The 26,324-nt window shown below is 51.5% G+C and overlaps 10 protein-coding genes across 10 annotated transcripts; 7 read left to right on the plus strand and 3 right to left on the minus strand.

Annotated features, from left to right (window-relative positions):
* Positions 1-55: 55 nt before the first annotated feature.
* On the plus strand, positions 56-975 carry ACET3X_002318 (uncharacterized protein; the record flags this gene model as incomplete). Its single annotated transcript, XM_069449048.1, has 4 exons — positions 56-349; positions 393-663; positions 714-842; positions 899-975. 4 exons carry the CDS (start codon positions 56-58, stop codon positions 973-975), a joined length of 771 nt encoding a protein of 256 aa, XP_069308865.1.
* Positions 976-1,686: 711 nt separating this feature from the next.
* On the plus strand, positions 1,687-2,690 carry ACET3X_002319 (uncharacterized protein; the record flags this gene model as incomplete). Its single annotated transcript, XM_069449049.1, has 6 exons — positions 1,687-1,695; positions 1,755-1,795; positions 1,878-2,026; positions 2,085-2,236; positions 2,307-2,544; positions 2,602-2,690. The coding sequence occupies 6 exons, from the start codon at positions 1,687-1,689 to the stop codon at positions 2,688-2,690; spliced, it is 678 nt and encodes a 225-aa protein (XP_069308866.1).
* A 4,293-nt stretch (positions 2,691-6,983) lies between these two features.
* On the minus strand, positions 6,984-8,785 carry ACET3X_002320 (uncharacterized protein; the record flags this gene model as incomplete). Its single annotated transcript, XM_069449050.1, has 2 exons — positions 6,984-8,543; positions 8,591-8,785. 2 exons carry the CDS (start codon positions 8,783-8,785, stop codon positions 6,984-6,986), a joined length of 1,755 nt encoding a protein of 584 aa, XP_069308867.1.
* Positions 8,786-9,280: 495 nt separating this feature from the next.
* ACET3X_002321 (uncharacterized protein) lies at positions 9,281-10,438 on the plus strand (the record flags this gene model as incomplete). Its single annotated transcript, XM_069449051.1, has 2 exons — positions 9,281-10,363; positions 10,418-10,438. The coding sequence occupies 2 exons, from the start codon at positions 9,281-9,283 to the stop codon at positions 10,436-10,438; spliced, it is 1,104 nt and encodes a 367-aa protein (XP_069308868.1).
* A 726-nt stretch (positions 10,439-11,164) lies between these two features.
* ACET3X_002322 (uncharacterized protein) lies at positions 11,165-12,019 on the plus strand (the record flags this gene model as incomplete). The annotated part of the gene is made up of 2 exons (XM_069449052.1): positions 11,165-11,579; positions 11,658-12,019. 2 exons carry the CDS (start codon positions 11,165-11,167, stop codon positions 12,017-12,019), a joined length of 777 nt encoding a protein of 258 aa, XP_069308869.1.
* A 274-nt stretch (positions 12,020-12,293) lies between these two features.
* ACET3X_002323 (uncharacterized protein) lies at positions 12,294-13,852 on the minus strand (the record flags this gene model as incomplete). Its single annotated transcript, XM_069449053.1, has 3 exons — positions 12,294-12,575; positions 12,627-13,548; positions 13,593-13,852. The coding sequence occupies 3 exons, from the start codon at positions 13,850-13,852 to the stop codon at positions 12,294-12,296; spliced, it is 1,464 nt and encodes a 487-aa protein (XP_069308870.1).
* A 626-nt stretch (positions 13,853-14,478) lies between these two features.
* Positions 14,479-16,964, plus strand: ACET3X_002324 (uncharacterized protein; the record flags this gene model as incomplete). Its single annotated transcript, XM_069449054.1, has 5 exons — positions 14,479-14,520; positions 14,573-14,599; positions 14,700-14,884; positions 14,934-16,495; positions 16,561-16,964. The coding sequence occupies 5 exons, from the start codon at positions 14,479-14,481 to the stop codon at positions 16,962-16,964; spliced, it is 2,220 nt and encodes a 739-aa protein (XP_069308871.1).
* Positions 16,965-18,859: 1,895 nt separating this feature from the next.
* On the plus strand, positions 18,860-20,367 carry ACET3X_002325 (uncharacterized protein; the record flags this gene model as incomplete). Its single annotated transcript, XM_069449056.1, has 3 exons — positions 18,860-19,817; positions 19,865-20,268; positions 20,320-20,367. 3 exons carry the CDS (start codon positions 18,860-18,862, stop codon positions 20,365-20,367), a joined length of 1,410 nt encoding a protein of 469 aa, XP_069308872.1.
* Positions 20,368-22,282: 1,915 nt separating this feature from the next.
* On the minus strand, positions 22,283-23,089 carry ACET3X_002326 (uncharacterized protein; the record flags this gene model as incomplete). The annotated part of the gene is made up of 3 exons (XM_069449057.1): positions 22,283-22,308; positions 22,484-22,875; positions 23,049-23,089. The coding sequence occupies 3 exons, from the start codon at positions 23,087-23,089 to the stop codon at positions 22,283-22,285; spliced, it is 459 nt and encodes a 152-aa protein (XP_069308873.1).
* A 1,473-nt stretch (positions 23,090-24,562) lies between these two features.
* On the plus strand, positions 24,563-25,592 carry ACET3X_002327 (uncharacterized protein; the record flags this gene model as incomplete). The annotated part of the gene is made up of 4 exons (XM_069449058.1): positions 24,563-24,712; positions 24,888-25,136; positions 25,185-25,490; positions 25,539-25,592. The coding sequence occupies 4 exons, from the start codon at positions 24,563-24,565 to the stop codon at positions 25,590-25,592; spliced, it is 759 nt and encodes a 252-aa protein (XP_069308874.1).
* Between the last annotated feature and the right edge of the window lie 732 nt (positions 25,593-26,324).

Raw genomic sequence — 26,324 nt, forward strand, 5'->3', positions numbered from 1 at the left:
TACGCCGCTCTTGTCATCACACATATACCCAGATACCACTCATCCATAGCCGAACATGTCTGAAGCAGCCAAGCCCGACCCCGCCGCGGAGCAGGTCGCCAACCCTGCGGCGACTCTTGTGCAGGACGAGACCGCAAAGGTGACGACCGACAAGGCAGCCGACAAGCCTGAGACTAGCACAACCACAGAGAGCAAGGATGACAAGCCCCTCACCGAGAAGGCGACAGAAGCAGCAGCTGCAGTAAAGGACAACGTCTTTTCCATGTTTGGTGGCGGCCCCGCAAAGGTCAAGAAGGAAGAGGAGGACGATGTCAATGAGCCATCAGGTGCCTCGAAGCCCAAGGGCGAGGTACGACTACCATCAAGGCGCTCTCTAGGAAAATCTGACACAGCGACAGGACGAGGACCCCGAGAACGAGGAGCCCGACGTCGACTTCCAGCCCGTTGTTCACCTCACCGAGAAGGTCGACACCAAGACCAACGAGGAGCTCGAGGAGCAAGTTTTCAAGATGCGCGCCAAGCTGTTCAAGTTCGATAGGGAATCGCGGGAGTGGAAGGAGCGAGGCACTGGTGACGTCCGGTTGTTGAAGCACAAGGAGAACGGCAAGACCCGTCTTGTCATGCGACGAGACAAGACACTCAAGGTCTGCGCCAACCACTACGGTATGATACATGGAAGACGGGCGTGAGAGTGAATACTGAGAAGTGCATAGTTGTCCCCGACATGAAGCTGTCGCCCAACGTAGGCAGCGACCGCAGCTGGGTCTGGAACGCCGCTGCTGATGTTAGCGAGGGCGAGCCCGAGGCTCAGACGCTGGCTATTCGTTTCGCCAACAGCGAGAGTAAGTGCTGCGAGATGGCTTTGCGTGGGTAGTAGAATACTGACTATACTTTCCAGACGCCAACCAGTTCAAGGAGGCTTTTATCAAGGCCCAGCAGGAGAACGAGGCGCTCTTCGGCAAGTCGGAGCAGTAAACGGGTCGAGTAATGGCAAGTTGGACGATAGGATGAGACATGAAAAGAAGATGGCTTGCACGAACAGTGAAGGATGGTTTGGGACGGTGTCATGCGGCGGTACCACGGTGGTAGAAGAGATTATCCACACCCTGCACATAACTAGATAGTAACTAAATGGCCCGACTACTGTAGTCAACGGCATCCCCCCACGCGAGAGTTATGAGACCATGGGATTTTGCAGTGATGGAATTGATGTACTGATGACAAGGATGGAATTCCTGTCGTGATTACAAGTCTGGGCGCCTGCTACCCGCAGCCTCACGAGCAATACAAACCGTTGGGCGGATTGGTGTATGGCATCTCTCACCTGGTGGTGCAGGCAGGGCAGAAGTGGCTAGCCCTGTCAGGCAGGCTTCCGTGGTCGCGCAGCTTTCAAAGAGCTTGATGGTTTGCGCCAAGACGAGACCAATTAGTCTCCGTCTCCGCCGCCCCGCGGCCATCTCTCTCAGTTAACTCGCCAAATCAGAGCTCGCGACCCAAGACCAGCCACCGCGCATCTCCACGCCTTTTACCTTTACCACACGCGCAACTCTCTCGGTCGCAAAAGACAGACGCCCAGGATCGCGCCCAACTTGAAGTCCCTTTTCATACCACGACGGCATATTCTTCCAGTCGGCCACCACCAATTACCGTTGCAGTAGTCCGTCGTCGCGGCGCAAATCAAACAAGATGCCTGACGTAAGTTGCAAGCTAGAGATACGCCGAAAGTCATCGCAGACATGCTAACACTCGCCCAGGTCAAGCGATGGGTCAAGCTCATCACCCACCAGAAGCCCATGTACGTACACCTCACGCGCAATCGCATGCGCCTGTCCAACCCACGCGTCTACGTGCCAACAGTCGCTAACACGCACCCACAGCGCGGAGCCTTCGCCCGTTGAGGGCTACCCCATGCGATCATGGAGCATAGAGATCTGGCTGCTAGATGACCAGGGCAACAACGTCATGCCCAACGTCTTCGAGAAGGCTGTCTACAACCTGCACCCTTCATTCGAGAAGAACAAGCACGGTGAGTGCATCGCATAATGCGCCGTCCGTGGGACATCTCTTACTGACAAGTCACGCAGTCATCAAGAAGCCGCCGTTCCGCATCGAAGAGAAGGGATGGGGTGAATTCGACATGACCATCGTCCTGACCGCTATTGGCAAGGGCGGCGACCACACGCTCGACCACGACCTCAACTTTCAGGCAGAGGTCTACGAGGCCAAGCACCAAGTCGTACGTGCCGCAACACCCACATAAATTTACTTTCCCTTACCCGGCAAATCGCTAACCCTCTCTACTGCAGACTTTCCGTAACCCCAAGCCCGAGCTCCTCGCCCTCCTCGCAGAGTCCGGCCCTGCCGAAGCAAATGGTATGCGCAACAAGGACCAGGCCAAGAAGACGAAGCGAAGGGACAAGAACGTGGACATGGAGAAGCTTGCCGATGGTCTGCAGAAGCTGGGCGAGGATGACCTGCTACACGTCGTCACCCTGGTACACGACAACAAGACTAGCGAGACGTATACTAAGAACGACGTTGAGAGTATGTTTGCATTCTTGAATGTCTACATTAAAGTGATTTTGCTAACAATTTGAACAGACGGCGAGTTCCATGTCGACCTCTACACCCTACCCGATTCGCTCGTCAAGATGCTCTGGGACTTTACGGCGAGCAAGGTCGAATTATAGAGTGGTTTGATCGCTGTTTGACGGTCTTCTGTCCTTCTGTCGATTCAGACCATACCCGGTATCACGCTTGCGTAGCACACGACCCTTCCCAGGATACTTATGCTAGAGGTGTCGTAACAACGTCACGGTCGCTTCTGTCCTCACGTTGGAGGATTGTGTGTTCCATGCGGATCAACGCCCAACGATATATCCCCACCGTGTTTATTTCTTCTTCTTCTCGTGTTCATGAGCCTCGGAGTTTAAAGGGCAAAAGCTGGGTGCGGCTATTGCATGCATGAATAGCAAGTCTTCTGAATCGATCGGCGCCGGGTGAGGGTTACAGGCTTATTATAGGTGGTGGAATTGTCCATGGGAGATATGAATGAGGGCATCTAATTCTTGGTCTTTATCTTTTCTTACGTTTCTCTTCTGTTTTTGTTTCCGTGACTATCTTGGTGATGGTAAGTGTGAGCGAATCACCATGTGGACCCCAATACTCCAATGTGGTCTGACGATGATTTACGGATAGCTGTCTGAGCATTCTAACACCACTAGGAAATCAACCTGCGCTATCTTCGACGATTTCATTTATGAACATCGATGTGTTCTTGCCACTATATTCTATTCCAGAGTGTTGTTTTGGGGATCGGACAGCTCATGCCACATATTAAATCGTCACAGCAAACTTCCGAAAGGCCTTGAGCAGGATCAAAGTACTACGAACTTCATCGAAATGGACCCAAGAACGATATTTCCTCTACCATCCGTCGTCAGACTTGTATCTTTCAGGCTTCTAGTCTCGCGCCTAAATGGTGATATTCAATAGGCGGTGGGGAAAAAGCATTAGATGCTGGCGTCCTCAAATACTAACATGCCTTTCCTTTTTGTCCCGCTAAACTTTCACATGTTCTACGATGTTATATGTTTTAGTAATAAGAGTAGTACTACTAAGCGGAGTAGAAAAGAGACAGTTATTATTTAATTAGAATAATCTTTTAATTAGCACATAACTTATTATCACTAGGAATTTAGGATACGGAAGAGCGACAACCTCTAACGGACATAGTGGGTTTAGCTTACTATTTTGATACTCTTACATACTGTCTATGTTAGATATCTTGTTTTAGTAAAAAAGGAAAGAATTAAGTATCGTGTCGTTGAAGAAAGAAAAAGCAGTCCGCCATTCCTTAATTTATACCTCGGTCTGGTTGATTCCTCACAACATAGGTATGAATACCGATCTTTTTGAAGCGCTCATTTCTTTCCTTTACCTGGGTAGCCACGAGAGCTCGGCCTTTGAACTTTCACGTCCTGCAAAACTTCTCAGACATCTTCTTTGCCTGAAGCAATTTTGGAACCATGTACAACTCTCGCATTTCGGGGAACAAAGTTTTTCGCATGTACTGACGTGCTCTCATCTTTTGAGAGTCCTTGCGAGAGACTACATACGTGGCAGACTCTCAGGTCTTTGTCATATGTCGTCTGTATTTTGATTTTCCGTATAGAGAGGTATAACAAGACTGTAGGGAAAGAAGACACAGCCAGTAGAGTCGACTCTTATATGGTCTCACAAGCTGCACTCTGTCTATGCCTTTATACAATTTCGAGGGAGGAAACCTCAGCGAAGTCGTACTCCAAAAGAGAGTCGATGTTTCGAAGGAAAGGGGGCGGACAACTTGGAAGTTTGTAATTGTGGTTTCGTGCTTTCAGAAGAGAAGAGAGGCATGTAGTCTCGGAAACGAGATTTCTAGTTTCTCCGACATACATTCTTTGTCTTCGGATTTTGGGAAGATACCAGGAAGTATTGTGGAGGAACGAAGAACCTGAGATGTGATAGAAGACCTTAGTCAACGGAGCAAAACATGAATTATTGTCAGTCATCTTTCCAGAGAGTTGGTCGTTGCACAGAAATATACTCGGTCGTGAGTGTTGAAGGCTTATTAACTGAAATGGTACACTCTTTTATGTGAAGGCTGCGGGCCATTCGAACTAGTCTTCATGTTCTGAATCTATAATGAGGATGAATGTTCTTTTTTCGGAGATTCGCAATAGGCGTGTTTATAGGAAGCCAGACTAAGAGGTGATGGACGAATATATGTATCGACCCAAGCATTAGATCCAAGTACGACAATTTCAAAATGCCACCGGTACAAAGCTCGCTGCTAACCATGGGCATCTTGGACAGGTCCTCGAACTCCATCGTTTTCTCGAAAGGTGACTTTGGAGAAGGCGTAGCCATCTCACAGAAGCCGACGAAACAGACATTGTGCTGGAGTCCCGAGATTTTTGGATACCACCAAGGGCGACAAATCTTTCCATGGAATCTTTGGAATCCAATTTGTGGCTGCGTAGCCATATAGCATTTTAGTCTTTATTATGAAACTCATCTCGAACAGCGAAATAGGGCGTCTGAATGTCGGTTTTCGACTCGATAAAAGCATGCGATTTCTCGGACAGAATTTTGGTTTCCATTTTCGACCATACAGAAGAAGACATACCTTCCAATTTTCGTTATTTTGGAACAACAAGAGCATGGTATGATGTGAAAGACAAAAGAAAGTGGACAATAGTAAATTCCCGTATTTATGTGTAGTCAGCATGTGAGTGATGAGCTCAGGCAAGACAAGTTGAACCCCAAATGCTTGTTGGTAGGGATGTAAAGATATGCTACACATATAGCGATGTGCGTGTCTCGAGCTTACTATCGCCATGCTACCTTTTCCTCCAAACAGCGTACGCATCGGCTTGCATGATTACGTCTGTATTCTTCTTCACCATATACACAAGACTTTCAACCCCGCCGCCTCCTCCTCCTACTCCTTCCACTTCTACTCTCCTGCACATCCGCTGTCTCCATGAGCAATTCAATACCGCTCTTACCCTCCATTTTGCTCTCCTTCTCACCGTTTCCGTCACCACCACCATCAGCATAATCGCCACCGCCTGTGAGCCACTGCTCCACCACCGATACAAGCTCCCGTTTCTTACTTCTCTTCTCTGCCATTTTCTGCTGCCAACCCAGCAACCTAGCCTTGCTAGACAGTCTGCTGACTGGCGTTTTCCGTACGATCCGACCACGCGATGGGTAATGGATAATGTTGATCGCAGTCTGTCTTACCCGTCGCACGCGTAAACGCCTGGCGACCTTCTTGCGGCGCGCAAACCTACGCTGACGAATAAGAGTTTCGATGATTTTGACCTCCTTTTTAGCATAGCTAATACCTAGTTCCCATATAAGGGAGTTTCTGCGTGCGTACTCCAACAGATCTGTGGGCGAAGTGCTAGGCACGACAGGCATCAGATCAGCATCGCGACCCCATCGTTGTATGAAGCGCCAGAAAGTCTGTCGTTTGCGCTGTTGAATGGTAGTCATGATGGTCCTTGCTTCATCCGTCAGATGTAGAACTTCTTGGATTGTATAACCTAACGTCTGGTTCAGAGCTTGCGATGTTTCCAATTTCGAGACAGGCATCCTGCGAATCCTGGGTCTGTACTGCTGAACCATGGCCAGGACAGCTCGGGCTTCTTCTGTCAGACAGGAGACTTCTAGAACCGCGGATTGCATGTTTTTGTTGATCTCGGTGGATGTAGTCGTGCCGAAGGAAAGGAACTTTCGGACAGGCACTCCAGTAGTCGTAGACAACACTGACCGAGTCTTATCTTCTTTGTCAACCTCGATCTCTTTTCGTGGTAATTTCCGAGCCCTCTGAGCTTTTTCAGCCTTCTTCTTCTCTCGCTTCAAGGCATTTCTCGCAAGTCTTTCTCTCCTTGACTTCTCTCTTTCTTTAGAGGAGATCCTCCTGGTGGGCGTGTAACGGGCCTCGCCTAAGAGAGAATTAGCCTCTTCCATCAGGTTCGCTACTTCGACCATGATCGTCCTCAATCTCGCAATCATTAACCGAACATGCCGTTGTCGAATTGTTGTCATGATCTCCTTGTGTTTCATCTTGTTCTCTTCGAACAACTTCTCAAGCCTGCGCATTATAGCTTTCGCTGTTCGGACCCGGAGTCGACCGCTGGTTGCACGTCCTTGTATTTTGAGTTTGTGAACCAGTTCTGATACTGTTAGTCTTGGAGGTGATCGTGGTCGCCCTTTGGCAGGAACGGCGCTGGAAAACTCGCGCACACTGGAAAGAGTGTTGGAGGTTGACGCATGTCGGAAGTTACTCTTCTGACGAGACGAGAACAAACCGGCTACATGTGGAATTGGCCGGTTGTTAGCTGAGTATGGCGGACTGACGGACGGCTCAAATTGCAGTGTATTTGACCTATGGAATGGCTACTTGTAGTATCAGAATACATTGAAAGGAGAAGCTAGTCCATGACAGGCTCACCTACGTCCTCTTTCTGACTACTTTCTGGCATAGTGTCCACTTTCTTAGTATCCTTGTCCTCAAGTCTCAATCTTGACGCAGCGAGGCGGGAGAAGGGAACGTCAATTGTAGTAATATTGACGGCGACGCCCTTGCCACTATTGGTATGGGAGTGTCGTGTGAGTGTCATTGGGCCTTCAGTCAGCGCACCAAAGCCATAGTAGACATGCAGCTTCTTTACTTCAGATGGAGAATGTTGCCAGGACTCTCCAGGAATTGAGTCAATGGTGCTAGGAACCGTGCCTAACTCCCAGCCCCAAGCAGTTTTAGAGTGTGTCCCTACACTGGTGCGACTGCTGGTTTTCTGAGCCATCTCCTCAAGGTCTGATCGTGGCGAGATAAAAAACTGTATCGAGTCTCCTTCTCGTACCACTGGCGTAAGGGTCGATTCAAAATCTTCCGGATCATCCATTATGCCAAGCAAATCGTCTTGTTTTGGTTGCTCGGCAGCTCCATTGGCCGGAACAGGATCCAGCGACAATAGACCTGCTTTCTTTCCCCAGCCACCGCCGCCGCTCAAGACCCGATGGAGGCGTGCTCCTTCTGTAACCGCTTTTGACACGAGCGTGTTCCACAAAGGGGGATTGCTACGCCACAGACGTTCCCAGGTATCTTCTTGTTTAGAGGCTGCACCTTCACTGTCCATTGGCAAGCTTGAGAGAAGCTCCTCTGTTCTAGTGGTGATGACAGGTTTCAATTCTCTGGGAATCACAAGTGCCCAAGCCACTGTCGCTTGCGCTGGCTGTCCTCGCGACGTGAAGAAACGAGGAACGACATTCTCAAGTTCCGAGGAGGCTTGTATTGTTTTACCTTCCGGCCCGATAACCCCGCGGATGATGTTTCCCATGCACCCTTGGACTATGCGAGGCATTGTCAGCGGGATTAGAGGTACGTTGAGAACGGGGGGAAGTTGTAAAGTGTCTTCTCGCTCAATCAAACGAATTCCGTGATGAGAAATGTCCTTTTTGGACTCAAGAATCAGCCCTTGATCTTTGGCCAGAATCTTCCAAGTCGAAAGGATCATGGTCGATGGGGTACCCGTCTGAAAAACAGTGTTCGAGAGAGGCAGTCGTAATGTGTCTCGATAGATGGTGTCGTTGAAGACATTTTGGGCAAATATGAAATCGATGGCACCCTTGTCTGCTGGCGAAAGCTCTTGGGACGACACAGAGTCAGCAGGCGTAAGCAATACGTAGGCAATCCCCTCGAACCCAGTGCCAGCAACAGATGGCTCGGTAGCGCGTCGTGATAGTTCCTGATCTCGGGTCCCGTACTCCTGTTTGCGGATGGGAAGCTTGTCTACGACGGCACACAAGGCCTGTACGTGGAGATCTTCCTTGTGGCTCGCCTTCTGGTATACATGAAGGAGAGCTTTATGGAGAAAAGCATCGTCATCCAGTAAGTGTTGCGCATAAGACGGCGTGACGAAGAAGACACAGAAGGTCTTGTGTCGGGCTATATGATGAGGCGGGGCGTTGATATGCCGTATAAATTCATGTGGCTGCAAGACTGTCAGGATGTATCAGCGAGTCGATCTGAAGCTCTTACATGAGATTCAAGGGTTTTTGGTACGATTGTGGCGCAGTGAAGGAAGCGAGGTTGTAATGGAGATGCAAAGCGAGAGGGTCCTGGTCGATTGAAGCCTCTCCACGTATTAGGTGTGCTGGTTGAGCAGCACAGAGTGCGAGTGGCGGCGGCGGCACGCCTCAGGACTGGCCATTGTCGCGTGACCAGTAGAGGCATCTGTCGAGGCTCAATGGACCATAGTGAAGGGTGGAGATGGTGTTGAAGAGGTGCAGATGGTCATGACGCACTATGAGAGGCTAGCAGATGGCACTAGCGTTCCAGACATGCCCGCGACCTGCAGAGGAGATGAGTACGTAAGCAGAGAGCCGCAACTCGCGACATTGGCCGTGGTACCATGGCAATCACTCCCGTCACCTGCCAGCCCACGCATTGAGTCTGTCAAAGCAGCCGTGTGCATACTCGCTGGGAGCCAAAAGGACGCCCAAGACCCGCCTCTGCCCCCGCCTCAGTGTCCGTGTTCGTATACGCCGCTGACACTTTTTTTTGGCGCGCCAGCCAGGCCACGTCTCGCACACCTCCTTGCGCCGAATCACGCCCGCCCGCAACCTCACCACCACCATCTGCCCTTGTTTCTTCTGATGCGCCCTTCATAGGTCCCCCTACCAGTCTGGCAGCCGCGGTTCGCCTTCCTTCCCAGTCGTCCAACCCACAATGTCACGCTCGTTTCGACGCTCGAATCCCATTACCATAATCCTTGCCGGGATCCTCTGCATTGGCTTCTTCGTCTTCTTCTTCTCTGGTAGCGATGTACCGTCAATCGCCAGAAAGGGAGGGGGTGATGTAGCCTCGAATCCACTCTCCCCACCCTCGCTACCATTCCGCAAGTCCAACGCGAATGCTCCGCAGGCCGCGCCGCCCGTCGTACACTATTACATGAACAACGTGACCAACACGCGCACGCCAATCGAGAATGAAGAGACGGTTCTCATCCTCACGCCGCTGGCAAAGTTCTACCAGGAGTACTGGGACAACCTGCTCAAGCTCAGCTACCCACACCACCTCATCTCACTGGGCTTCATAATACCAAAAACAAAGCAGGGCAATGCCGCATACGCTGCGTTGCAGGCCCAAGTCACAAAGACACAGACAGGGTCCAAGAAGAACCGCTTCGCTGCCGTCACCATCCTCCGCCAGGACACCGAGTCCCCGCTCCAGTCGCAGAGCGAGGCCGAGCGTCACAAGATGGAGAACCAGAAGGCACGACGGGCCGCCATGGCCAAGGCGCGCAATTCGCTCCTCTTCACGACCCTCGGCCCCACAACCTCGTGGGTTCTGTGGATGGATGCCGACATCGTCGAGACCCCGCCCACGCTGATCCAAGATCTCGCCGACTATGACGTGCCCATCATCGTGCCCAACTGCTTCCAGCGATACTACAACGAAGAGAAGAAGGCTATGGATATCCGCGAATACGATTACAACAACTGGATCGACAGCCCCACAGCAAAGGACCTTGCTTCTAAGATGGGCAAGGACGATATTCTCTTGGAAGGTTATGCTGACATGGCTACCTACCGTAGCCTCATGGCCAAGATGTACGATACCTCTGCAGACCCCAAGGCCAAGATCAAGCTCGATGGTGTGGGTGGTGCCACTCTGCTTGTCAAGGCAGAAGTACACCGAGACGGCGCCATGTTCCCGCCTTTTGCCTTTTACCACCTCATCGAGACTGAGGGGTTTGCCAAGATGGCAAGCCGATTGAACTGGGAAAGTTTCGGATTGCCAAACTACCTGGTAAGTGATTATTCATTATGCTTGCCTCGCACTGCTTGCTAACTCGCACCCAAGGTGTACCACTACAATGAGTAACAAGATTGGAGGTCATGTACAATTTATTTGCAAGCTGCCTCGTTTGGCGGTCTTGGGGCGGCGTTGAGAGGGGCGCATTACTGCCACACTGTTGTTATCATGAGCGCTGCATGTACGAGATAGTCGTGTATCAAAGGTATACAAGGCTTGCTGGCAAGAGATTCCTACGTATACCAGCAACATCCTTGAATTGGAATATGAAAGTCTGCACTACAATACTGTGCGCCTTCTCTCAATACAAAACTAACGCAGGATGATGCGCACTGTCCAGACTGTTCCAAAAAGATTAGCCCTCAATTATGTGGGTTGCGGAAAACGCGTCGTTTCTATAGGCTGTTCGCGAATGCACGTCTTGCGTGACTTCCAAGCACAATCATGCCACATCTATCTTAAGCTTTAACATGCCTAGTCCAGAGTATCTGCAGGCATCCAAGGGTCAAGTGCATCATGCATCGATATGCAACATGTACGCAGACGACCACGATCACCCCCGCGGGGAACGGCTCATCGCGTGCGACCGATACTCGCCCGAGTCCAGATCGGTGCATGACGGTTCGCACAACGTTCACACGACCATGCCGTAACGACATCCAAAGGCTTACCTATACGGGTCTACCGGAATAAAAACCACATCGCCCAGAGATCAGAACACAGGTCAGAAAAGAGCAGGAAAGCATGGCAGACATAGCCGGACCCCGGAAACGCGGTACCGACCGCAGCGATAGCATGCCACCACGAACGCTCAGCGCCGACGAAACCTCGCCCATAGTCACAAGCTCGCAATCCCGCAATCACCAGGACTACAACTCCATATCTCCTGATATGCGTGCGCGCGACCACTTCTCCGACACGAAAGCAGCCAACCCATCGCAGGATCCAAATGGCGCGTCTGCCATACCTCAGGAATACGCCGCTACAGAACACGGCGGACGACAAGAAGGCACGGCAGGCAATCTACAACCAGCAACCGACCAGCGACAGTCGAAAGGGGACACCACCACGGAGCGCACAAGAAGCGCACAGAGAGAAGCCGCAGCGGTGGAACAACGAGAAAAGAGTTGGTGGAGCGGGTTCTGGGACAAATACGGCAGCGTGGAACTGGACAACAAGGGGAGTGTTGCAAGAGACCATTTAGCCTTGGGTAAGCACACCTTTCTATCCTCTCCACCGGCATACAAACCCAAAGGGATTATCAGTTACTAACAAAACCATTCAACAGAACGCACCTTTCTAGCCTGGCTCCGTACCTCCCTTTCCTTTGCTAGCATCGGCATAGCAATAACGCAACTCTTTCGCCTAAACACGTCCCTAGCACACTCACCAGAGTCATCTCACACGACGTCTGCGCAAGCCAAACTACGGCATTTGGGGAAACCGCTCGGCGCAACCTTCATCGGCATTTCCATCGTGATGCTTTTGATAGGTTTCCATCGGTACTTTGAGGCCCAGCACTATGTTATACGGGGCAAATTCCCGGCGTCGAGGGGGAGCATCATCATAGTTAGTGTGATAGCGGGCGCGCTGATAGCCAGTTCCCTCATCATCATACTGGTCACGGCACCGTCCGCGTTTGAGAGTTAAGAAAGAAGAAGAAGATGATGATGATGATGATAATGATGATGACAATGAAGAAGGGAGAGACTTGGTTTATCTTGTTGCTAAGCTTGGGTATCTTTGATTCATTTCCATCATACGTGATTCTTCTATCTTTTTCATAGAGGTCAACAGCTGCGTTGTTGCCTCTGTCATGTGTTTGCTATCGTTCAGAAGCCTGATTCCCCCCAATTCATCATCCATGAATGACGTTCTAGACGCCTTGGAGGCTTTCTGCTCTTACTAAGCTATTCCAATGTCTCTATCCAGTGATGGCCTTTGTCATCTCTTCCGTGGTCTTGCCCGCTCGGGACGACTTGATGATCTTTTGAATCATATCCTCGACAGCGTCCCAGTCCGACGTGTCGATAGGGTGGAGGTCGGTCTTGAAGTAGTTTGCGATGAAGTTTAGTTGCGACCAGCTGTCCTTGTCGTGCACAAAGGTGAGGGCGACACCGACACGTCCGAAACGACCGGTACGACCAATGCGGTGGAGGTATGTCTCTGGGTCTGCATCTTTTCCGTTTGCCATGGTTGGAACGTCCTAGTAAGAGATTAGTATGCATTACGAATATCTTCCTCGAGCGCAACTTACGTAGTTAATCACCATGGTGACGGATTGCACGTCGATACCACGAGCAAGGACGTTGGTGGTAATGAGCACCTTGGCCTCGCCGGAGCGGAACTGGTCGATGATGCGATCACGGTCAGGACCTTCGAGTGCACCACTCAACTGTGCGACCTTGTGGCCTTCAGCAACCATGCGCTTCTCGAGCTCCTCGGCCGTCCTTCGGGTCCTGACGAAAATAATGGAAGACGCTTGTGTCATGAGACCATAGAACTTGAGCAATGTCGCGTACTTGTCGTTGTCCCTGTCGATATCGATGTAGAGTTGTTTGATACCCTCAATGGTCAACTCTTCGTGAGCTAGAGTAAGCGTGTTCGCGTTGGGTGCGAAGCGCTTGGCGAATCCGATAACATTGGGCGGGAAGGTGGCGGAGAAGAGGACTGTCTGGATGTCCTTGTTCAGAAGCGACTTGACGCGAGTACATTGCTCGCCCATGCCCTGCTGGTCCAGCATATTGTCGGCCTCGTCCAAGACCAGGATCTTTATGCTGTCCTTGTTGATGAGACGCCGCCTCAGCATATCCTGAACAGTGCCTGGAGTGCCAACGAGGATTTGGGCATTGAATTGCTGTCCTCGTCTTGACGGGTCGGGAATGGCAGCCATAGTCGTGAGGCCTTGCATGAATTGACCCATGTGTGTAATGACTCCAAGAATCTGGCGGGCGAGTTCTCGACTAGGCGCGAGCGCCAACGCTTGCGGCTGGGGGTTGGAAAGGTCGACGCGGGAGAGGATGTTGAGCGAGAAGGCGGCGGTCTTGCCAGTTCCCGACTGCGACTGCGCGATCATGTTGGTAGGCGGCTCCATTAGGAGTAGAGGCAAAGCTTTCTCCTGAACTTTCGAAGGCTTGCTGAAGTTCATGTTGCGAATGCCCTTGAGAAGTTCTTGGGAGCTGTCATTGTTAGCTCGCCCGGTTTGTGAGAGCGTGTGCCTTACAGATTAAGCTCCTCGAACGACTTGACCGAGTATAGCGGGTTGTTGGGGTCGGCCTGCAGGTCGGCAAGCTTGACCTCAACCTTGAACTCTGGTTCAGCCAGGGCAGAGCCATTTCCTGGTGGACCGCTGCCGTCGGTCTGAGCCTGTTCGAGCGACGAACTCTCCTGGGGTTCTTGTGCAGGAGTCTCCTTGACGGGTTCTTGCGCAGGAGTCTCGTCGACGGGCTCCTGCTTGATGGGCGTCTCTTCAGTTGTCGACATGGCAGGAGATAGCGGGTCGCGTTGCAAGCGGTGAAGTTGGGAAGCTGCAACCTTTGGAGACAGTCGCCGTGGTTTGCTGAGTGGAGCAGCTTGCTATGGACGCAAATGTGAGGCTCGCTCGAAACGGAATGGTGTTGTGGGAGGCGGAGGAATAGCTGTGTGGTTGCAGTTAGCAGGGAACGCGTTGGAAATTGTGAGAGCTCCAGAAGTCGACTTTGGCGGGGCTGAGGCGCTAGCCGGGTTTAGTGCGCAGGCCGCATGAACAGGCCCCGAGCATGTGTGCAGGCGCGACCGAGTGAAAGCGCTCCATGGGCCCTGTTCCTGCATGCCATTGCAGTCGTCTGGCACCACCATTCACAACACCACATAGTAGAACAGGAGCAGAAGAATACCAAGATCCGACGTCACCGGCCCAAGATCCCGGCTTGACCTCCTCGGCACGCACCGCCTCGTTGCCATTCCTCCTGCCCCACTAATTGGGCAGCCGGTAACCAAGACACCTGGTGTACTCCGCGTAACCCTTCCCGCCCTCGCCCTCGCCCTCGCCCCAGCAGTCCTCCACCCTCTATGTCTGGGGTCCTAGTCCCCTCTCTCCAAGTGCTCGACCCATACACATTCCAGGAACCATGGAGGTCGACATTGCGCCCCAGTTCGGCGCCGAACTAAAGGTATGCGGAGTTGGAGTGGCACCACCGAGCATGCGCTGACGGAGAATCACAGGATGGCTTCAAGACAGTCAACGCTTGGGTACGTCATACATGTCTTCTATGGGTCTCCGAGAGTCCCTGGCACACGCGCTGTTGGCTGCGTGTATTGCGCTCCATGTTACTGATGCACGCGATTGCAGGTTTCCGGTGGCATCTCCTGGCTCGACGACATCCAAGCATTCTATCGCGAACGAAGCGCCATAGAGAAGGAATACTCGGCAAAACTCAGCGCGCTTGCGAAGAAATACTATGAAAAGAAGGCGAAGAAGCAGAGCAGCCTGAGTGTCGGTGACACGCCCACCGTTACTCCAGGCTCGCTCGAGTGGTACGACTACCGTCGCATAAGGTTGGGCCTTACTGACGCGTCCATGTAGCGCCTCCATGACCACTTGGGGTGTCCAATTAAGCACCCTCGAATCACGCGCCGCCGAACACGAACAATTTGCTGGCGCTCTCATCACCCAGCTTGCTGACCCCTTGAAGGTCCTCGGTACCCGGACCGAAGAGTTGCGCAAGTTGCACGGAGACTATGCTGCCAAGCTGGAGAAGGAGCGCGACAACCAGTATGCTGAGTTGCGCAAACAAAAGGGTAAATACGACAGCGTTTGCCAGGAGGTTGAGAGCCGGCGCAAAAAGGTGGATAGCGCATTTGACCACGGCAAGAGCAAGGCGCGCAACGCTTTCGAACAGCAGCAGGTCGAGATGCGCAACGTCAAGAACACCTATCTCATCAGTATCAACGTAACCAACAAGCAAAAAGAGATGTACTACCACGAGTATGTGCCTGAGCTGCTCGACAGCCTCCAGGATCTCTCGGAAACACGAGTTAACAAGCTAAATTCGATATGGTCACTCGCCGCACAGATCGAAACTCAGACACTTATGCGAAGCTCAGAGTACCTGAAGCACCTCTCCGGCGAGATTCCGCGCAACAACCCTCTGCTCGACTCGATGATGTTCGTACGGCACAACGCTGGTTCCTTCCAGGAGCCTGGCGACTTCCAATTCGAGCCCAGTCCGGTCTGGCTAGACGACAGTAGCATCGCCGTCGACGAGTCTTCAACGATTTTCCTGCGCAACGTTCTCACCAAATCAAAGACTTCTTTGGGGGAGTATAAACGCGAACTGGAAAAGAAGCGCAAAGAAGTTGAGAATGCCAAGACGGTACGGCAGAAGATAAGAGAGGGCAAAGACAAAAGAGACGAGGTGGACATTGTTCGCGCTGTCTTTGCTATACAGGAACAGATGCATGAGGTCGAACGTCAGAAAGTGAATGCTGAAGTGGAAGTTTCCACAATCACCTCCGTCGTCGGTGACTTGAGTATCGGCGCAAGAAACCACAACTTCAAGTCGCAGACATTCAAGATACCTACCAACTGTGATCTGTGTGGGGATCGGATATGGGGTCTATCAGCAAAAGGGTTCGATTGTCAAGACTGCGGCTATACGTGTCATAGCAAGTGCGAGATGAAGGTACCCGCCGACTGTCCTGGTGAACAGTCCAAGGTAGAAAAGAAGAAACTGAAGGAGGAGCGACAAAAGGCTGCACACACGGTGACAGCGACAAATGGCACTGCGGCGAGCTCCAATGCGGACATGCCCAGACTCGGAAGAAGCGACACAGTGAATTCCATGAATACCCTTAGCTCTGGCTATTCAGCGACTGCACATCGGTCCATATCCGGAGGTATGTCGCCCACTGTCGAAGAGACTCCTCCTCCTCCAGAGAAGAAGGCGCCCATAGTACCAGGCGCCAGGAAGAACCGTTTGGTTGCACCACCGCCTACGCAATATGTCAAATCCGACGAAGATGTTCCTCCACCCCCACCCAAGTCTGCAGAAGCGAGGGGTAGAATGCTGTACGCTTACCAAGAGAACGGTGAGGGCGAACTGACTGTCGCGGATGGCACGGACGTTGCCATCATAGAACCTGATGGTATGTAATTAGATGTCTCCCACATTCCAGGGGTCATTGATCGATTCGCTAACACCTTGCCACAGATGGCTCCGGATGGATGAAAGTTCGTGCTGGCGTCAAAGAAGGTCTTGTTCCAGCAGCATATGTTGAGATGACGGTAGCAACACCACCCACCACGGCCTCTACATTCTCGTCAGCAAGACCGGACTCGACGTACTCTGCATCGTCAGCATCAACCACCAACTTCACTGCGGCTGCCGCCCCCGGTAAGAAGAAGGGACCCGCCGTTGCGCCCAAGCGTGGCGCGAAGAAGCTCAAGTACGTGGAAGCCTTGTATGACTACACAGCGCAAAGCGACGCAGAACATTCCATGTCAGAAGGAGATCGTTTTGTCCTCATCAACATGGAGGCCGGCGACGGCTGGGCAGACGTTGAGAAGGATGGTATAGTACGTAGTGTACCAGCCAACTATGTTCAGCAAGTCTAGGTCACTTGTCTAGCAGCAGTTCGAGAGATGAGCTTCTTCTGATTGAGTAGTCCGTTGCACTCACAGCGTGGTTGGTGCTGGAAAGGAGCCGTCTGCATGGAGTATCGCCAGAGTCTGTACATACCTGAAGCAACCATTTTTACCAAATCCTGTGCTGTCAATCCGTGGAACATATGCTCGCAATGTTGTCGAGATAATGGAACATGGCTGGTCATGTTGTGGCACACTATTAGCCCAACGTGCTAAAGTGAGCATGTGGGGCTCCAATCGCGAGCGCACAACCTTGTCATTTCGTCACATCGCTTCCTCCGACATTCTTTCATCGACACCATCACATCTTGTCGCATCGACACCGTGTCTTACCGAGGGTCTCATGATTCTATTGTACCTAATACGGACTGCTGCGCCTACGCCCGTCACACTCGACAACAGGGCTGCATGGAGCACGAGCTCCGGGTAACTTGTGCGCTACCACCTCGCTTCCAAGATGGATGCTCTATGGTCATATGAATCCCAGTTGTTGATGTTTGCGACAGTGACTGACTGCTGGGCTATTTCGAAGAGGGGTGGCAGGGTCTGTTACGTCCGCTGCTGCGCGGATCAACGACTTATCAGCTTGATCAACACAGTGCGCTACTTCTTAAGGTCAGCCATTATTCCACCAGGTTACGTGAGTTGTCGTGAGTGTACAAACATTCTATATACCTCAAGGAAGAATACGACAGTAACATCGGGCATCAACACTACACTAGAAGGCGTCAAGACAAGCCATTGGATAATCATAGCAGGATAAGCACTTCGGTCAATAGCTTCCTTGGACTACCCCTGGTACACTAGAACAGTCACTTAGAAACTTCCTAGCCTTCACGAATCCTCAGCCTCATCTCTGAACGACAGATGTACTCGTGGAGTATAAGCGCATACGGCTATATGCGGTCTAGCTAATATTCGATATTGTACGACATGCGGACGGGAAGAACCTGTTCACGCGAGGACCAAAGCTATGTGCAAACCAAGACGTTGTTACTGACTCAGTGTTTCCCATTCGATCGATGCCATGCTGTTGTGGCAACAACGTTCTTCACGTTTGGTTTCAAGATCGTTCATCGCTGTAGGTTGGCGAAGAAGGTGCATTGTCGTCTCTCTCGTACACGTACATACGTGATACAACGCTGATATTGTGCTCGGAGAGCACCTACCTAGGTAAGGTGCCTATACCACGCAGTTGTGCTACTAGCCAGGACGGTCATATCAGTACGCCTTCTTTGGGATTGATAATCTCTCTCAGTGATTGTTACTCTTCTCTTCATGCTATTGAACTGATTGTCGGCTTCACGTTCAGTCCTTTTACATCGCCATTCATTCAAGACATCCCTCAGCCGTATATGCACTCTTTCTGATCATACCAAACGCTCTCTCCACTTCGGAAGACCGGTCTTTGCCTATTCTCTCGACGCTCCAGAACGCTCCTGCGCAAACGAAGCAATCACGCTAGCAAGTCCCCGTCTTGGCGTCACAGTACAAACAACACTCACCTCACTTCGCTCTCGTATCCTCGTATTACCCTCGTGAACTCTCCGTAAGCTGAAATCGAACCATCCGTCTTCACGCTTCATCGGTCATTCTTTCGTGCTTCTACCCGGAGTTGTATCTCCATTTCACTCATTAGACACTGCCAATATACTACTCCGCCACTTTCTTGTGCGTTTCGCGCCAGAAAGAGCCAAAACTGCACCTTGATACTCGATCATCTGTCAAGGATATTGAGCAAGTACCTATTCGTACGAAAAAACAAGTCAGTCGCTCTTCCATCTCGCTCTCTGCCACGCTGACTGATGATGGGCCCAGTTTCAGCGAAAAACAGAAAGAGTGTTGCGCAAAAGCTCTAGCCTGCCATGAAGATTCAGTATATCGTTATTGCCACAGCGCTTGTTGCAGTCACCGCGGCTAAGCCGCACCACTTGCACCATCGTGCCCACGCCAACGCCCCGCTCAAGAGTGGCACGATCTTCACACCTGCGGCAGTCGAGACAGAGATCGTTTACTGGCTCGAAGATCACAGGATCTCAGAGGAGGAAGTCCACCAGGGTATCACCAACGGCACGTTGATGTGGGACAACAATGGTGTTTTGTCGACATCAACGAGCATTCCGGTCGCATTATCTACTCCACCCCCAGCTTCCGATGGTGAGATTCAGGCGCCCGAACCAACACCGGGGCCTATCCCCGAAAAGCCTGTGGACGAACTCAAATTTGTGGACGAGCTCAAGCCTGTCGCGCCAGAACCTCAGCAGCCTGCACCGCTACCGGACACCCCACCCCTCGACCCTGCACCGAGTCCTCCCCAGAACATACCGTCTGAGTCGGCCATTTCAGCGAGGCCCTGGTCGGATATGGTCGACAAGGACGGTTATTGTGCCGAGTGCGATAGGAAGTTCCCGAACGGCAAGATCCCTTGCACAGAGTTCCCTTACGGCTATGGCGCTTTACCTACCGCCCAAGAAGGCTTGGGAGGTTGGTCGGGTATTCAAGATCCCCAATATGCCGGCTCAGATGGCTTCGATGACATTACCACCGTTCCAAAGGGGTCGTGTTCAGATGGAACTTGCTGCACGACTGGTAGCTTCTGTTCCTATGGCTGCCCTAACCCCTACCTCAAAGCTTCATTCCCGTCCATTCAAGGCAGAACAGGTCAGAGCGTCGGTGGCTTGTACTGCAACAAAGACGGCTTTCTGGAGATGGCCGACGGTAAGATCGCAGACACGCTGTGCGTACAAAGTTCAAAGCATATGGGCGTAAAGGTGCAGAACAAGCTGTCGAAATCTGTCTCTTTCTGCCGCACAGACTATCCAGGTATGAGATCTGTTCACTGGCTTTCGGCAATGTCTTACATACTGTAGGCACTGAGTCCATGACTTTCCCAGTCACCGTTGGCCCTGGAGAGATTGGCTTCCTCGCCAACCCCGATCAGCAGAAATATTTCTTCTGGCAAGGTAAGAAAACATCGGCTCAATACTACGTCAACAAACAGGGTGTACCAGAGCATGAGGCTTGTACTTGGGGCACTGAGATGGGAGGCAAAGGTAACTGGGCACCCGCCGTCTTTGGAACATCCTTCGACGATGGTCCAGCGAACGAGGGCTTCTCTAGCATAAAGCAGAACGAACTATGCAAGCAAGAGCGACTCGGATACGATATCACTTTCGTTGGCGAGGGCGTTATCTCTCCTTGCAGGTACAAGAGCGCTACAAACCAGTGGTGTGAAGGTGACACTTGCTGGGAGGACCCGGATCGGGGCTGCACTGTATGCCTCATTATATCGTCATTTAAGAAAGACAGATGCTAATGAGAACAGGCCGGTATCATCCATGGCGACCTCTTGGTCGTACTATCGGACGGGTAGCACAGCCGCCCTTCGTCATGTACCCCACTGTCTAGTCATTTTTCATGTTGTGGTCGTACTAGATCTCTGGGTGTTATGACACTGTTTGTACCATCTACCACGCCCACGTCAACCTATCTCAGCAGGTTCATGTATCACTGGTTGATAATTTCACAACGTCAAAGGCCCCGTGGACTGCGGCAACAATTTGACGGAACTTTTGGAGGAGGTTTCGGATTTCTCGAAGCGAATTACCAACTACTTTTCTTCGAATTTGTAGATGACGTTCTCTTCTACTAGCAATTTACAGAATCTTTTGCACGTATCCTCCTGTGAACCAGTTGGCGATGGACCGTCTTTTCTGATCCTTCCCCGGAGAGCTGCTTTTCAATGCAGTTACTTTAACTCGTGGATATTAACCGTACAGCATGTCATCTCGCAATCCAAGCATAAGAATAAAAACATGAATCAAGAACCAGTGAGCGCGTGAGAAGAATGAAGACTGCATCTCGGTTCACTATGCTATCCGCCCGATGCGAGGGTATCGTACAAACACAACAAAGGGCAAACCCATAGATTTGAAACACCATCTTCCTTGTATGCTAGATGACCATATCTTGTCACGCTGAAACAGGTTCCTATCCCTCATGCCCATGCAAAAGTATGTACCCCATAGCTGCGCTCTTGGTGACGCTAAAAATGTGTAAAATGAAGAAAACTGAACATGCAGTGTATGCCGAAGCAAACACTGGCTTATCGTTGTGAGCAAGCAACAAGTTGCTCTGGCGAGGTTATCATGGTGACAGACTGAACGCTTCTCGCTTGTATCGATTCTTGAAGCGTACAGGGTGGACATGATTCTGATGTAAATGCCGAAAACTTCGCACAAGTGCTCTTCGCATTGTGGTGACGCAAAATGATCGTCATTGACCAAGGCAGGAGGAGAAAAGGCTTTTTGATTGGATGCCTCAACTTGGTTCTGGATCGAAGCTGAGAAATTCCGTCGGGTCGTTCATGTTGAGCGGAAGACTGGTGTCGAAACTGAGGAAAGGATCATGTTCTGCTGCTGTTCCAGTGTCGTCAAGAGATTCACCAGTATGACCGCCATGTGTAAGACAGCCAACACATGCGCAGCCATCCCCACATTGGCAGGTACCAGACGCGTCTGAACAGCTTGGTAATGTCATCTCGTTCCAGAAGTAGGATGATGGCGACAGTGTCACTGTATCTTCATCTTTCGTATCGCTAGGGCTACTGGCCGCGGGTGAATCCATGGTATCAGCCGGTTTCTGTATTTGTTTCTCGCCTGGCGCTGGCATGAAAGGTGTGTTGTAATTGAAGTTGCTCGAATTCGAGAACTGCGCCTGCTGCGGTTGACTTGCTGGAGGAGCAAGTTGTTGTGGCCAATTCCCTGGCAACACCATTGGTACCTGCACCATGGTTGGCATATCCATGCTCTGTTGGAAGTTCATTTGCGTCGGCGTGGGTGTTGTTAAGCCTTGTTGCATCGTGTGGAGGCTCATGTTGGCTTCCGCTCCGTACCCAGGTTGATGGGGGTATGTAGGCATGTCGTAAAGAGGTGGCGCCATGCCTCCGAAACCGCCGTTGTATTGGAAATGGGCCATAATCCTAACATACTCCATCATTGTAGCATTATTTGGATGGGCTGCGCATCCAAAGCAGCTGCACGACTCTCCACAATGGCAGTTGTGTTCGGGGACGTGTTGTCCGATATGGGGACTGGCGACAGACGGAGACATTGAATGATTCGTGACTGGACTCATGGATAAAGAGTTCTGCCGGTGGTAGGCTGCAGCGGCGTGATTATATATTGGAGTGCCAAGGCCGAACGGGTTCGATGCAGTTGGCGGTGTTTGTGGATGAAAGTTTTGGTACTGTGGGATCACCGCTTGGGCTGGAAACTGGAATTGGTGTCCTATATGTTGATGACCTTGCGATTGACTGTTGACCGGCGCATCGTCTTGTTTGCGTGATGAGCAACAAGACTTCTTTTGTACTGGCGGCTCTACAACTGGCTTTGGTCTGCTGCCACAGCACCCTCCTTCTTGAACCGGCGACAGGACCGGCTTTGGCTTGCAACAACTTGAGACAGGCTCATTCTGAGCAGGAAGCATACGTGGTGTTGAGCTCGCACTTGATGGGAGTGATGCTCCGTTGCTATTGCTTGTTTCAGAGGGTGTATACGTGACGGATGAGGTTTCCGTCTTGGCGTCGAAGCCCGCCTGAATGGCCTTTTCGAGGTTGTAAGGTGTTGGTACAGCCGATTTGCGCCTACTCTTCGTGATTCGACTGTTTCCAGCAACGGTAGCTGTAGGCGGAGCTCGTTCTGACGGACAAGCGCACTCTGAAGTTTTGGGGATCGTGTAGTTGATGACAACACGCTCGCAACTGCATGATCCAGTCGGATGTGGACAGCTGCTCAGCGGCCGACCAGGCTTCCGGACCTCAACTAGTACACGATCTCGATGATCGCATTTCGACGAGCGATGACCGCGGATGCACGGACCGCTAACCAATGTCAGTCAAAGTATATGGCGAATGGACACCCTGGCCAGTGCAATGCAAGTCGCAGTCGCTAAAGAATGTTCCGGATGGGTGCAGTTTGCGCGCAACAAATAGTAAAGAGGAGATAGTAGAACAAAACTGCATGAAGGGTGAGACAAACAAACGAGAGAACCTACCAGGCGACCTTCTTGCGCTCTCCGTTGACTTCGGCCCACATGATGCGGGGCTGGTATGAGGTCGAGGTAACTTGCTCAATCCGCGACACGTAACCACCAAGGGCGCCGTGTATCGGGGACGAAGTAAGACTGCTGGTGAGAAAGAGCTTATGTCCAAGCTTACTGAACACCGCGCACGTGAGAGTATTGCAGAGGGGTACAGTGGCGTGCGGCGCGAAAAATGGAGTGGCAAGATTCTAGGCTATACGTAAGACCCTCGCCGCATGGGAAAGTAGCCAACAGGCTCGAGTGTGGTCCGATGTGGGTGTCCAAAAGAGAAGGTAGACTCGGCCCTCGGCTTGGCCTAAGTGAGCTGGGAAGGGTCCAGTTCCAGACGGCTGGAGCGTTGATAGCCTTAGAGCTGGTGCCGGCGTCCCGCAGTATCGGTGATAACACTGTATCAGCACAGGCGTTGATTGACGCAGTAGCGATTTTGAGCTCGGAACGGATGAAGGGTGGATCGTATGTCCGGCGGAACGTCGGGCATGCACACGGTTAAAGTGGCAGGGTCTATAGTTGAGATCCAGCAGAATCAAGCGCTGGTTTCACTGGATAGTCTCCCAGGATGCGGTCTGGAGAAATGATGACTTGACAGGGCTCAGCGGTCTGCGGGACGTGCAACTCTCCAGTTTAACACTGCGAGAAAACGCAGCTGTCACACCTCCCCACCAGACGGATGAATGACTCGGGACTCAAGGCGTCAAAGGCGTGGGATCTGCTGGTGGGCGCTCGAAGGTTTGTCGTGAACTGAATGGATGCGACGTTTGGCAGAAGGTTGGATTAGGTTTAGTGCCTTAGCGTTGAGCAAGTTTCTTACTAAGCGGTTTTAGTCGCTTCAAACCGGCACACGTAGAAAGGTGATGATTGCGAAATAGATAGCAACGATTGTGTCCTCAGTAGGAAGGGGTAAGTGAAGGAAGTGTCGCGATACAAGAGCGTATGCGCGATGTAAACAAAGTAGACGTAACCTAGGAAGAGCAGCCCCTGCGCGTGCGTGTTTGTGGTTGGAAGACCTGTGGAAACGACGCTGCGGCCGCCGGGTATATCTTTGGGGCGTGGGGAATCTTGCGCCGTCTGGACCCTGCTTGGTTTGGGCTCGCGTCAAGCATGTGAGTACCGCGATAATTCAATCGGTGTGGGCGCGATTGGTAGGCCGAGTATCATTGAGTTAGTCGCTTTGAAGCCACCTGAGGCATTCCCACGCCATAGGGCTGGTGCAACGCCCGCTGCCACAGCCAACGAGGGAGCTATGGACCCTGCTACAGTCGTGGGGCATTGTCTGGTCAGCCTGCTGACTTCCGTGATGACGACGAACCGCTGTTTCGAAGACGGAGGTTATCTCGAATATGACTTAGACAGGCATAGCGGTGGCTGGTTAACCGGGCACGTGCCATCTGTGGTGGCTCCGTTCTCCGAAACAACCAAAATACAACCCTCGCCAAGGCTCATCACTTCGTCACAACTTGCCTTCCGCCATGTCCTCAGAGGCCGATGACGAGAGCCTGGACCTGTTCCAAGAGCCCGCTGACTTCTATGAACCAGAAAAGCAGGCAACTTTTGCTTCTCATCAACTGCTTTCTGGCAAGGAGCTCACTGTTCGATTGGTCGGTCACAATCCTTTGTGGGTAAGTTGTGCACTTGATCACCGGCATTCTGAAGTACACCATGGAACTTCCAAACGTATTGAGCGTTGCTTTTCAACCTTCTGGTGTTTCTCTAGAAGGGCCGTAGAAGCAATTCGGCACTTATTTGACTTCTGACGGTCATGCACTATCCCAGCACGCTCACTGACGTATTCAGGGTCACTTTCTGTGGAATGCGGGGCGAACCGTATCCGATTACCTGGAGGAGCATGCAGATGAGCTCGTAAAGGACCGGACGGTACTTGAGCTTGGCGCTGGAGCGGGACTTCCAAGCCTTGTCTGTGCTCTCAACGGTGCCGCTCAAACGGTCGTCACGGACTATCCTGATGCGGAGTTGGTCGAGAACTTACGGTACAATGTTGACCACTGCGAACTATTATCTAAGCCCCCCAAGATAGTGGCGGAGGTTTGTGACTGCGCTCAACATTGGCGGACGTAACTAATATGCGCACAGGGGTATCTTTGGGGTGCGCCTACCGAAGACTTGATGAAGTATCTGCCTGATAACTCGGGGTTCGATGTTCTGATTCTTGCCGACCTTCTGTTCAACCACTCAGAGCATGCCAAACTTATCAAGACTGTGCAGCTGACCCTCAAGAAATCGCCGACATCCCGAGCATATGTCTTCTTCACACCATATCGCCCATGGTTGTACGAGAAGGACCTGGCTTTCTTCGATCTAGCTAAAGACGCGGGATTTGCCGTCACTAAGACGTTCGAGAAAGTCATGGAGAAGGTTATGTTCGAGGAAGACCCAGGGGTGAGGCTTTCTCATGATGTATCTTGACGTGCCATTGACCAAACCTAGGATGAACTTCTTCGCCGGACTGTCTTCGGCTACGAGCTGACCTGGGAGACTTAACGTCTGATTCTCATAGCAACGGAAAGCAAGTCAAGATGTCATTCGTATACCAGAGTACACATTATAGTGCCCACCCGCCACAAAGCGGATAGAAGTTTTCTAGTCAGCAGAATCTTCTACGCAGTTGCGCTATCTCGCTTTGGGACCGGACTAGGCTCCCAACCGCTACGCAAGTGGATGTTGTATCGTTGCGCTTCAGATGATGGCCTTCACCAAACATATGGAGATGATCACTTGCGATACATTTGGTGCATTCCACAGTCATGTTGCGGTTGAACCTCGTTCAACTCCCTTGTTGGATTACCTGTCACCAAAGCGGCGAATTACAAGCATAGCACTTGTTCAACGTTCACATCCTGTTCGCATAAGACAAACTGTCATGAGATCTAACATGTTTTGTACCTAAATCCCAAAGAAAAACTGATTAGACATGTCGCAGCCAGCTGTCGCCATGGTCCAGCAACGCAAACGCATGCTTCACAACTCAATAAGCGCTTCGCGAGCAGAACGCTTCCAGGGGGCCATCGAGATTATTGGTCGCATTATTGTGGAGGAAGCCAAGGGTTCGTCTATGTAAGTGAAGCGACGTACTGCTTACAAAGATGCAGGCTATCTGTGTGTACGAGACTCTTTACGTCACACTTGGAATATCCCGCGGGATATGTGTGGGTTATATATCATATTCCCTGCCTGTAGCCTCAGTACTATGCCATTTCATTTTGAGGTATCTTC

The sequence above is a fragment of the Alternaria dauci genome, chromosome 2, assembly GCF_042100115.1.
Source record: "Alternaria dauci strain A2016 chromosome 2, whole genome shotgun sequence".
NCBI lineage: Eukaryota > Fungi > Ascomycota > Dothideomycetes > Pleosporales > Pleosporaceae > Alternaria > Alternaria dauci.